The sequence below is a fragment of the Oreochromis niloticus genome, linkage group LG4, assembly GCF_001858045.2.
Source record: "Oreochromis niloticus isolate F11D_XX linkage group LG4, O_niloticus_UMD_NMBU, whole genome shotgun sequence".
Lineage (NCBI taxonomy): Eukaryota > Metazoa > Chordata > Actinopteri > Cichliformes > Cichlidae > Oreochromis > Oreochromis niloticus.
This window is the reverse complement of record NC_031969.2, coordinates 33,196,327-33,208,738: the sequence shown is the minus strand read 5'-3', so window position 1 is coordinate 33,208,738 and position 12,412 is coordinate 33,196,327. Positions and strand designations below refer to the sequence as shown.

The 12,412-nt window shown below is 40.7% G+C and overlaps 1 protein-coding gene across 17 annotated transcripts in view; it reads left to right on the top strand.

The window, feature by feature from the left end:
* nfasca (neurofascin homolog (chicken) a) overlaps positions 1-11,022 on the top strand; it is a 67,001-nt gene extending 55,979 nt beyond the window's left edge. For 11 of the 17 annotated variants that reach the window (XM_019357573.2, XM_019357570.2, XM_019357576.2 and 8 more), the window contains one exon: positions 5,370-11,022. In XM_019357573.2, the coding sequence (XP_019213118.1) occupies positions 5,370-5,598 (229 nt within the window). In that variant the 3' untranslated portion in view covers positions 5,599-11,022. Of the gene's footprint in view, positions 1-2,998; positions 4,353-5,369 lie in introns of those variants that run through there. The other 6 variants (XR_002061790.2, XR_002061788.2, XR_002061791.2 and 3 more) reach the window with 3 other exon arrangements.
* The last annotated feature ends 1,390 nt before the right edge of the window (positions 11,023-12,412 follow it).

The following is a 12,412-nucleotide window of genomic DNA, read 5'->3' as shown; positions in this document are numbered from 1 at the left end:
TGTCATTAACACTAGGTTTACTATCCTGCGCAAATTTGCGTAACTTCCCTAAACCCAAAACCCCCTAGAATTACTGGCTTTTTTATTTTCTGGTGCAAGTCCCGAGGTGTTAAGCACCCCTGCGGAGATTTTCACAGGTCGTCAGCTTGTTTCTCCTACAGCTTTTGTTGTGCAAACCACCCATTGTCCTTGAGGCCTGGCACATTTGCATTTGCTCACTCAGAGTTGCTCAGATCCAAGGCAGGCCAAACCTCTGTGTTACAACTTTCAGAAATGCCTGATAGAAATACTTTAACTTACTCATGAGATTTTGACCACATTTTTTGCGGAAGTCACAACTATACTGAATGCACGACCGTTGTTGCCAGCTGCAAGAAATGCTTGGTAGGGAACAGCTGTTCCCTACCAAGGTTCGTTTCAAAGTTTGAAAGACTTTGAAATAAAACAGACTTGTGTACCCATATATTGTGAATGTCTGTCTTTTGTATGTAGGTTGTAACACAGAGGTTTGGCCTGCCTTGGATCTAAGTAAACAAATGCCAATGTTGCACACACACACACACACACACACACACACACACACACACAGCAAATCTGCATTTATTTGTCCCACAAGTGGAAAATCTGCATTGTCATTGCAAAAAAGTGGACAGAGCAAGGTATAGAAAGTGCACTATACAAACATTTTATATATATATACATATATACATATTATATATATATATATATACATATTATACACACAGACACATCTATATCATATATACACACACACACACACATATATATATATATATATGTATGTATATATATATATATATATGTGTGTGTGTGTATATATGATATAGATGTGTCTGTGTGTATAACTAGACTTTATGCATATTATATAAGGTGTGGCTATATAAATATATAAATATATGTACAACTCTGTGTATATGTGTTTATGGACAGGCATGCAGGCGGTAAGGAAGGAAAGCAGCCTTGCAGGGAAGGAAAAACTTGAATCTCTCATGGTTAGGGGTTGGGGGAGGGTGTGTTTGCACAACAAAAGCAGGAGAACAATGGAGCTGATGACCTGTGAAAACCTCAGCAGGGTGCCAAGAGGTGTTAAGGTCGGGGGGAATTTACGCAAATCTGCGCAGGCCAGTAAATCTAGTAGTAGGGACTTGCACCAGGGAAAAAAGGCTCAGTAATTCTAGTGTTAAGTTGGGCTTGCTTTTGGAGTGGCGGTTCTCACAGAGGTGGGAAGTACCGAAGTAGAAAACACTACCTTAGGCTACGTCCACACTAATGCGTTTTCGTTTGAAAACGCATCGTTTTCTCTCCGTTTTGGGTTAGGGGGTTAGGGGTTTTCTTCAAATTCTTTAATTCTCACTTGCTTTTGCGCATGCGCAGGACTGGAACGTAAGCGTTTTCGGCCGTTTCAATGTGGATGCACAACTCTGTAAAAACAACTGAAAACGGTAGTGTGGACGCGGAGCGTTTTCAGACAAAAACGCCGTTTTCAAATCTATCTGGGCTACTGTGGACGTAGCCTTAGAATACTCAAGTAACTGTCGTTTACTTGAGTATTTATTTTTCTGACTTTTTGTTTAACACAAATGGCTGCACTTTGTAGTCCTGTAATTTTCTAAATAGGCTTGCTGCGTTAGCATTAAGACGTTTGATGGAAGCTCTTCTTTCACATCTCTGTGTGCCTTTAAACATCAAACTACTCTAAGCCTAAACGGAGGCACTGATAATGGTATTGGTTTGTCCATTACCAGGGCTCATCTCATGCAAAGAGAGAAAAGACACCAAAACATGATCGATGCATAATTTTCACTCTTCTGTTTCGGCGTAGCCGGAACTTCAAAGAACTATGTTGTTACTTTTTTTCTTTGCTTGTGTTCTACACTGCAGACTTTGAGTACATTCATTCATTTGTTCCTCTGAAGAGAAGAGGCTTCCTAATCAAGTACCACTGACACCTAAGAACGTGTCGGTTTCCCTTCAGCCAACAAATATTACTGTCATGTCATTATTTAGTTTGAAGTTCTAAGGCTGTCTTCACCAGAAACTGTGCCAAGCAGTAGTGTGGATGACACACAACTGTCGCTGTGCCACTGGATACTTCACTCAGTATACGTTCATGTTTGACCTATTCAGCAGGACAGAATTACTTGTCAGGATAAAAAATACTTATATAATCATCTTCTACCATCTTTTCCTTCTTGGTTCAGAAAGTGTTGCTTTTTTCCTTCCTGCTTCTTCATTTTTAATTTTTGACCTTGAATTTGCTTTGGTCATGTTTTTTCTTTCATTTTTTTGCTTGTTTTTGTTTGCTAAAATGTATCCACACATATATACACATATACATATATATTACAAATGTCCTTTGGCATGAAGCAAGGCAGTTCTGATAAGCTACAGTGTAGATTGTGTCCTCTGGGGGTGAGGGCTGGGAGGGCAGCGTCTGAACACAGAGAAAAGGAGATAAGAACATCTTACCTTTGCATCCTTTAAATGCACTCTTTTTTTCTTTTGTCATGCTACTGTTTTAATGTGAGATGACAAAGTTAATGCTAGCATACAGCTGTGTATAACTATGCATGAAATTCTCCTGCCTGTTAAAATCTGTTAGGAGACATATCCATCAGAGATGAAATCAAGCATGCAATACAGATAGTTGCCCAGATTTCATTTTTAAATATGGCTACTTTAGCATGTACAATCAAGTGTCATAGTTGTTACTTAATTTAAAAAAACATGTTTGTTTATTTGGGTTTTCAAATTCATTTCTGAGAAGATGCTGCCTGGATTATTTTCTGCTGGTGTTATTGTGTGTGTGCTGAAATCACAAAGTGAACTCTTGTCATTGCTATGCTCAGACCAGAGCTCATTATCTGAGGCCTGTACTACGAAGCTTGATTGGGGTTTATCCAGCTAACTTCAGGGTTAACCTTGGGTTTTCAGTACTACATAAGTAGTCTGCTACTTCCTGCTCTGTTTTACACAGCCTACTGCAAAGCAGAGATGCTACTGATGAAGAAATTCTCCTGAACACTGTGCCACCATTCCTGCAGATTCCCTCACACAGCAGATAGTGCTGAGCTTTTTCCTATTGGCTGCAAACAATTTTACAACAATGTTATTGTTCTATAAGCATTAATAGGCTGTATGATCCTACAGGAGGCCTACTGTAGTGCATACATCTTCAACCAGCCCTCATTTCTTTACATTTTGCTTCCACTAGATTTTCTTCCACTGTTCTTAAGTGGTTTTAAAACAGCACCTAGTTGACAACCAGTGTTCTGTACATGTAAGAGATAAAAAACCAATATGAAATCCTGTCTTTATTTTACAGTAAAGTTTAATATATTTATTTAGATTAGAGCCTGTTTTTCCCAATTTTTTTTACTGAGTCTAGAAAAAATACATCAGAGAGCAACCTGGAGTTGGTATGCTGCCAACATTTGACACGCAGACTGGAGCAGCCAGGGATTACACCACTAACCTCCCAATTAGTTGATGACCTGCTCTCCCTCGAGCCACAACCAGGAGGTAATTTTTCTAATAAACCATTGTTAAGGAAAGGAAATGGGGAGAAAAGGCTGAGATATGCCAGATTACATAAGACCTGGACTGAAAATCAGTAGCAGCAGGTTTCTGAGCCTAATTTTGACATTTTTGTCTGAAATTTTCATTAATATGTATGGATGAAGTCAAGAGAGATGTGCAACACTGAGCGTCTACAGGTGTCTGTAAAACACGGTAGAGGCTCTGTCACAGTGTAGGGCTGTATTTCAGCCAGTGGTGAGGGGGCTCTTCCCAGAAATGATGGAATTATGAACACAGAAAAGTATTTTCAGATTTTAATCAACTTTAATCAACTAATCTGGAATCTGATTGGCAACAGCTTCATTTTTCAGTATAATGAGCCCAAAGACACTCCCACTGCAGAAAAAGCATAGCTGGATGGACTAGTCTCTGTGATGGACTAGTCTCTCCTGGACTTCAGCATTTTTTGTGCAGAGTGGGATCATCTGGACAGAACCAAAGGCAGATAAAGGAGCACTCTCCAATGTCCTTCAAGAAGCCTGGAAAACCATCCCTGAAGACGACTAAAGCAAACAATACAAGACTAACAACTAAAGACTACAGAAGGCTTCCCTAACAGAGTTCAAGCTGTGCTGAGCAATGGAAGCGGTCATTGACTAGAGTTTGTTTGTACCAACTCTGTTTTCCCCTGTAATTGTGTACTTTTCAGTCATCTTTTCACACGTTTCAATAAACTGCTACACCTATTTCCCATTTTTCCCAGCAAAGTGTAAAGAAATGGGGGCAGCTCAGGACCTTTGCACAGTCCTGTGTTTGTACTTGCTAAGTTTCTTTAAAATCTGCACCTACATTTGAGTTCTGTTTCTACATTTCTTCTTCATTTGTTGTTAGACTGTGAAACAGCATTGGAGCTGGAAGAACAATTCAGTTCCAGAGTTCAGTTTTATTTATATAGCACCAAATCACCACAACAGTCAACTCAAGGCGCTTTAGGTGCTAAGACCGTACAGTCAGACAACGCCCCCCTGTGACGATCGTGGGAAGGAAAAACTCTATTTTAACAGGAAGAAACTTCAAGCAGAACCTCAGGGAGGCCAACCGTCTGCTGTCACCGACTGGGGGTGAGGACAGGGAGACAGGACGAGAGACACATTGTGGAAGAGACGAAGAGATTAATAATAACTAATGATTAAATGCAGTAGAGGTGTATAAACACATAGTGCAGCATAACTAAGGGAGGATTCAGGGTCACCTGGTCCAGCCCTAACTATATGCTTTAGCAAAAAGGAAAGTTTGAAGCCTAATCTTGAAAGTAGAGATAGTGTCTGTCTCCTGAATCCAAACTGGAAGCTGGTTCCACAGAAGAGGGGCCTGAAAACTGAAGGCTCTGCCTCCCATTCTACTTTTGAATCAATACTCTCACTGATACAGTTGCAGCTTAAGAACTAGAAGGACTGCTGTACTGTCAGACCTTTAGGCAACAATTGCAAACTGCATTCATAAATTCAGATAACAGCAGTGCGCTGCATGTGTGCTGGATATATTCTCAAACAGACCCAGTCTAAATTTTGGAGGAAAAGATAAAGAGCCAACTTATCTGCCAAAAATAAAGAAAAACATCAAAAAACATTAATCATTCAAAAAATATGTTTTTTCCAAATCATTTGACAAAGAGAAGCTGCCTATTCTTTACCTGTAATCCCCTACATCTTTACTTTCCCCTTATAGTGTGTTACAGGGTCCTGAAGCTAAACAGGTCCACCTGATGCTATAATGAGAGCTTGGAGCCGTTTGAACTTCTAACATTGCTGTTTTTATTACCTCTGCAGCAGTGACGAGGACAACAAGCCTCTGCAGGGCAGCCAGACTTCACTGGATGGCAACGTAAAGGAAAGTGATGACAGTCTGGTGGACTATGGCGAGGGAGGAGACGGGCAGTTCAACGAAGACGGTTCTTTCATCGGCCAATATACAGTGAAGAAGGACAAGGATGAGACGGAGGGCAACGAGAGCTCCGAGGCCACTTCACCTGTGAATGCCATCTACTCGCTGGGATAGCGGCTCAACAGCGCACGCGGGGAACTTGGGCACACCCTCTGATTTGTTATGATAGAACCAGACACATATACCAACACACATGATTCTGAGTATATGAAACACATTACACACAGTGAAAGCAGCAGTGGCGCCAGTCTGGAGACTGTCTAGGCTCTCCTCTGCAGGTAACGTGGAAAAAGATGCGACCACAAGCCTTTAATTTATTTTTCCAGTTCTAACAATATGGTCCATGGACACATCTGGAGAAAGTGGACAATGCTCGTTTTCCTTTGTGCTCTGCCTGCCCTTTACCCACACAGACTTGAAGTGTGCCTTCGGGAGGCATCAAACATGCTTTAGAGATTTTTTGGTTTGTGACTCAGCTCTGCTTCCCGATAACCTCCCCTGTGCCCGGCATACCTCTGCGTAACCAAGTAAAGTAGTCACAGAGGTTAAATATACATACACACTCTGGCCACATCCTGTAACATATCAGCTTCTAACCATAGGATGCCGGCAGATATGTTTATCATATTGATATTTAGGCAATGAAAGATTTTAGTTTTTCCACAGCTGATAGAGGAGTCCGTGAAACTTAACGAATGCTGTATAAAGTCCTGGCACACATTTTAGTGCCCTGCAAATCTATGCACTATCACCTCCATACCCTTTTTGGTTCCATCTGGTTAGTAAAAGTACACATTGTGGGCTTCTTTTTAGCAGACTCAGTTCCAAGGTGGTTTGCCTTGACCTTTGTTGCAGGCATGCATCTGTTTCCTCTTATCCTGTGTTGCAGCTGTTCAAAATGCTTTTCCTGGGAAAAGCCGTTTCATGCTTTGAGCTCAGTTACTGTCACGATCCTGGGTCCTTTTGACCCAGCGTTTTGTGTTTTCTACCAGTGTCATTTTGGTTCTGTTCTTCCTCCGGTTTAGTGTTGTTCTGTTCTGCCGTCTACCCCTGTGTTAAGTCCGCGTTGCTAGTCTGTGTCTTTGTGTGTATGTGTTTCCTGTTTTATTGTGACGGTCTGTGTCTTATCTCAGTGTGTTCAGTTTACTCTTCCCCTGTCTCGTCAGGTCTGATTACTCCCAGCTGTGCCCTCCTTTTGTGTCTCATTCCCTCGTTATCCTTCTGTGTATTTAAACCTCGTGTCTGCCTCTGTTAGTTGCTGTTTCGTCTGTGTTATTCCCCTCCATTTTCCTGCGTATTCTGGCCGCATTATTCTCCCTGCATCTCCGTTTCATGTTTCAAGGTTTCAGGTTTGTTTTTTGCTTAGCTTTTCCCAGTTTAGTTCATTCTTAGGTTTTGGGTTTTCGCCCACCTCTTCTCCGTTTGTGTCATCCTTTGGTTATTAAAGCTCGCTCACCACTTAAGCAGTCTGCATCTTGGGTCCTTATCTACACTCCACACGTCTGCCACATCGGACGTGACAGCTACAGTATGTGGTTAATTAAACCCAACGTTGTTCTGAAGCATGGTAATAAACTTAGGTTTGCTCAAGAAACACCAGCGCACTAAAAAACCAGTGAATTCCCTATTAAGCATGTGGGCTTGTGCTACATTCATGTCTAGCTGACAGGGTTCGATGGCAGTGATTCCCATATTAGTGTGGGAATCATTGCCATCGTGTTGTTGGAATGTGGGAAAAACTGCAAAAGGGAGAAGTTTGAATTCAGTGTCTCCTGCTGTGAACGTAATCGTGAAAGACATTGGAAATTTTTAAGTCCAGTCTGCTATCCAAAGACAGTTTAGTCTGTGAACTCGAGGAGGTATGCCAACCTCTCAATTATTGGATGACCTCATCAAAGCACAAGATGACTGGTCAGTCACAGTCCTGGATCAGTATTCTTCTAATATTGCAGGACAACAGACAAACCTTCTTTGCATCTGTGAGGCTCCTTAATTCTGTTGACTTTGTTAAAGAGTTACATCCAATCAGGTAAACTGGCAGTTTTGAAAGTGTGTTTTATAACCAGGCCAAATGTATGGTGGACACACAGGGACATATTTCAACTGAAAGAAAATATTCTTCTACCCCTCTTTAGCACTGCAGGTATCTTCATTTTGTCATCTGGGTCATGAATGTAGCACCAGAAGTCATGATCCATAAGCCGTGTCCACAGTAAACTTTGTGCGTTCAGCTTCACTCAGGCTGTGCAGACATTAGTACCACACACTGTATACAATGACCTCCAGTACTCACTGTTATTGGAACAGCCACAGATGTGTTGCTCTGAAAGAGTCCAATTATTTTACTTTATTGCCTTGAGGTGCTGTATATTGCAAGGTACAACATCGGAGAGCGAAGCCCAACAATCACATGATGTAGATAAGGTACATCCTAATCAGTGAGGTAAGTGCACTGCACTCTGTGAGTTTAGCCTGAACCCACCTTCACAGAGGGACCACGGCCTCTTTGGTTCTTTGAATCTTTACAAACTCCAAAAAGACATGATTACAAAACACTGTTACGTGATACAAATGATCTATAGAACGAAAGGTACAATTCACAGCCACACTTAAAAATAAAAGTTATTCGCTTCATTTGACATTTTTGCCTGAGTAGCAGATCCATCCTGTTGTAAGACTCACTGGCCTTAAGTTGCTATAAAGGTTCACCAAACAGTTGTTGGCACTCATGCTGTAGTTACTGAAGCTACTATTAAACCCATGAGTGCTACATCAAACAGGCTGACATTTGGAATATTTATTTGTTATTTATTACATGATGTGGATAGCATTAATATATTAGTTCTTAATTTAATTCACTTCATTTTTATGTACAACTGAGCCAAACTACCGATGGCTACAGAATAAAATTATTGTTCATCATGAGAGGCATCAACACACAACTGTATGTTCAAGATATTTTTCTAGCAGCTGCATTTTCTGCTGTAACTGATACACAAAAATATATCTGTCAAAGACGTCACGTCTCTGTCCATTCTTATACTCGTGTTGTATCACTGTTACTCTGTGTTGCTGTTCAGACTTAAGTTGCATAACCTTTCCATCATTCTGAGAATGAATTGATGTGTTTTCATTATTTCATTATTTGGTATTTATTTTGTACATCAGAGTCCTGAAAGAAAATCCTACCTTTGTAAATACTGAAGACTGACCCCCACCCGCCCAATGAGAGTCACAAATCTGCATCCACCAAGCAGCTGTAGTGGTGCAGTCTGCCAGTCTGTCATACACCTTTGTTATGTAGCTTTGATTAATCTTTGCACTCTGAGGAGAAATCATCCCTTTGCATTGACATTGTCATATATGGACTGTGGCAAGCCTTCTCGGGTGTGCTGATGGCTTGGTTTGTGTGTTCTGAAAGAGAAATATGTGTGATTCTATTGTGTACAAAGTAACAGCTCCTGCAGTGTACTACCTGAGTTACACAAACTACTAAAAGACCTGAGAACATGAATTTCCTGAGGTCCCCTCCTTTTCTTGAATAGAGGCTGGATACACAGGCATGACATGTGTCTCATTACAGGGGTCAACAACTTTGACCCCTGTAATGTATTCCACTTTGTTTGTTGGTCTTTGTTCCCCATTACAACTCTTCTCAGGTGCTCTTTGTCAACTTGTAAACCTACATATCCACAAAAACCTTGGTAAAAACTCTTAAACTAGGGAAAATCATTCATTTTCTGAACTTCCTCTTTCTTAATGTGTCCTAGTGTGAGACTGCCAATAAACTGTAGCCCCAAACCTGACATATGTTTCAAACAATCCACAGCAAATAGGTACAATGTGATGTCAGACCACCTTGTGTTTAAAATAAATACATCAAAAATAAAACTTTCAGATCATTCCCGGCCTATAATCCTCAGCCGATAAACTTACACTGCAGAATGAAAATGTTTTACTAGTTTTATCTCATTCTCTGTAACAAAGACCAAAGGGATATTTTTTATGATGATATGTAATCAACACTAAGCATTTGGTAAAACTAACATTTAAATGGTGTGTTTTTTTCTGTCTAGAATTCGTTGACAGGTCTCTCTCGAACACTGTACAGATGAACCTTTGGCAGTGTTAATACAATGGCATTAGTAGCAAGTAAACACAGGTGAGCACAGGTGAGCTACTCTATAATCTTACCTTCAAAATGTTCTAAATTCACTGCAGGACTTTAATCGTCCTGAAGTTTGGACGAGCTGCCTTATTGCCTCGCCAACCTCGCCTGCTAATGGTTCCAGTCTTGTATAAAAAGGCAACCCTTTCTAATTCCGTCTGTTTGATTTGTTAAAGCAAACTCAATTCTTCATGTGTACACTAAAGGACACGTGAAGGACACTAAAGGAGTAAAACTCCTCAATCATTTCATGCAATGGGAAACCCTTTAATCTTCTCAGTGCGTTCATTGTGAGATGTTTGCATGCATACTGTATGCAAAAATACTGAATGAGACTAGACAACCACAAAGCGAGGCGGATCAGCATCCACATCTATTGTAGTTAAAGTATCTGAATTTCAGGAGTTATTCGGTTATTTGCTTCCTACAGTGGGTTTAGAAGTTAACTCAGATCACCTGTTGCTAAAGTCTGCAGAGGAGAAAGCCACTTTATTTATGGTAGACCTTGTGAATCCAAAGTGAAATTTGAGTATGAGCATCTCTAAAACAGAGCCCAGTAGTTTCCTTGTCATTGATGATCTTATATTTCTCACTCCTTTCAAGACAAACCTCTTGCTTGACAGTACGTCCCAGTCATCTGTCCTCTCTCCTGAATGTTAAAGCAGTGTCCTCTGAGTTTTAATCAGCAGGATGATTCATCCCATGCTGTACTTTTGCACCAACTATAATGTGTTGACTAGCAGGACACTGCTTGTGAAACAGACGCAGACAGTGAGACAGAGCACTGAAAGAGCAATATTTGGTTGAAGAACAGGTCTGAATTTTATCACTGGAACTTTGCTAAAAATCATCACACACACCACTCCTTACTCGCTCTGCTGCTGCCCATCCACCAACCTCCACTGGTGGATCACAACAGGGATGCTGGCAACATAAAGAAACAAAGGTATACAAAGCTTCGTGTGTGTCTACACATCAGTTTATGGTGCACAAAGACCAAGCTTCTTTCTCTTCACTCTTCACATTATCTTAGCTCACCTTTAACTGGGGATGAAAATAGTCAATGTGCAGTTTTACAGCCTTTGCTTTTCCTTCAGTTTAAAATGCTGCAAAGTGTCAGAACTTACTGGTGCACATTTCCAGCTGGATTTTTCACGACTGCGTCATATTGGCATCTTCTTGTTTTTACCATGTGTATCAGAGCAGTGTGTTAACACCTTGCTTCTACATGCAGCATAACAGCTTTTGTAAGGTACATCTACTCTACAGGAAATGGCTTAAATATATTCACCATGTATGCGTGTATGATGACATGTTGCAACTTCTGCTAGTGGCGCCTTCTTTATAGTAAAGCTATCTCCTTTTCTCTACCTCCTGACTGTTGGTTGTCATCCTTGTTTCTGTACTTATGTGCAGCATAGGTTTAAAGCAGTAGACCTTCCTATGGAAGAATTGATTATTCCATCCTAATTCATTATATTTATAGTAGAAAACACCAGGTTTTTCTACTGATACATCACCCAAAAATCTTTGTCTTCATTTAAAGGCTCCCTCTAGGAGAGTTGGTGATTATCAAGCTAGCTCCTCTAGTGGCCTCTTAAGGCCGGTTCTAAAACAAAGTCTCAAGTTAAACTGACCAAATTCACAGAAATAAAAGTGCATCATTACAAACTGTTACAAAACCAAACTAGAACAAAACAAAAACTATTTTTACTGTCTGAAACAGAACTGAGTGGAGTCGAGCAGCGTGTTGGTAGGTACCAGTGGAATAGGGCTGTAAGTGATGTGGTCTTTTAGGCCTGACGTCGACCAAATGTTTACTTTCTGAACCTCTGTTTGGCTTTTTGGAATAGTATCATTTAGAGTAAAGATCATTTTAGATGTTTATGCTTCAGTTTTCAAGAGTGAATTTTTATTATTAGTCTGTTAGGTGATGCATACAGTATATGGAAGCAACTGGGCAGACAGGTTTTCTACCATGACCTCATTACTCAACACCGCACCATCTCACCAGTTATGGTCATTATAGGCTCTAAAAACCAAGATGATACAGGACACAATTTCAAAGATGAAACTTCCTGAAACCAGTGGGTGACATCGTGGTGACATCATGGATACATTCATATATTCCACTCATTCACAACAGTCATCTCAAGATACTTTATGTTGTATGGTGAAAACCCTGCAACATTAGTAAGAAACTCAAGCAATCACACAGCATCTTGTGAGAAAGCACTTGGTGATAGGAAAATATTCCCTTTTAACAGGAAGAAACCTCCAGCAGCAGATCCAGACTCACGGAGGGGCAGCCAGCAGGGGTGAGGGGAAAAGAGAAGAGACGAAGGGCAAACTATGGGAGAGAGACACAGACATTAACAGTTATAGTAGTGATACATATAAACACAAACTGAACAAAGATGAGTACTGAAGAAACACTTGGTAGACCATGGAAGCCCAACAGCTGCCTATTGCAGAATAAAGGAAAGTTTTAACCATAATCTCGACCCTGGAGATAGTGTCTGTCTCCTGAATACAAACTGGGAGCTGCTTTAATAGTAGGGAGGCCTGAGAGTTGAAGGCTCTGCCTCCCATTCTACTTTTGAAAACAGCCCAGAGTCTCTGAATGAAGTGATCTGTTTGGATAATAAGGTACTGTGAGGTCTTTAAATATTTTAACCGGATGCCAATGAAGAGAGCTAATATGCGAGAAATGTGGTCTCCCTTTCCAGTCCTAGTTAGTACTCTCACTGCAGTGTTCTG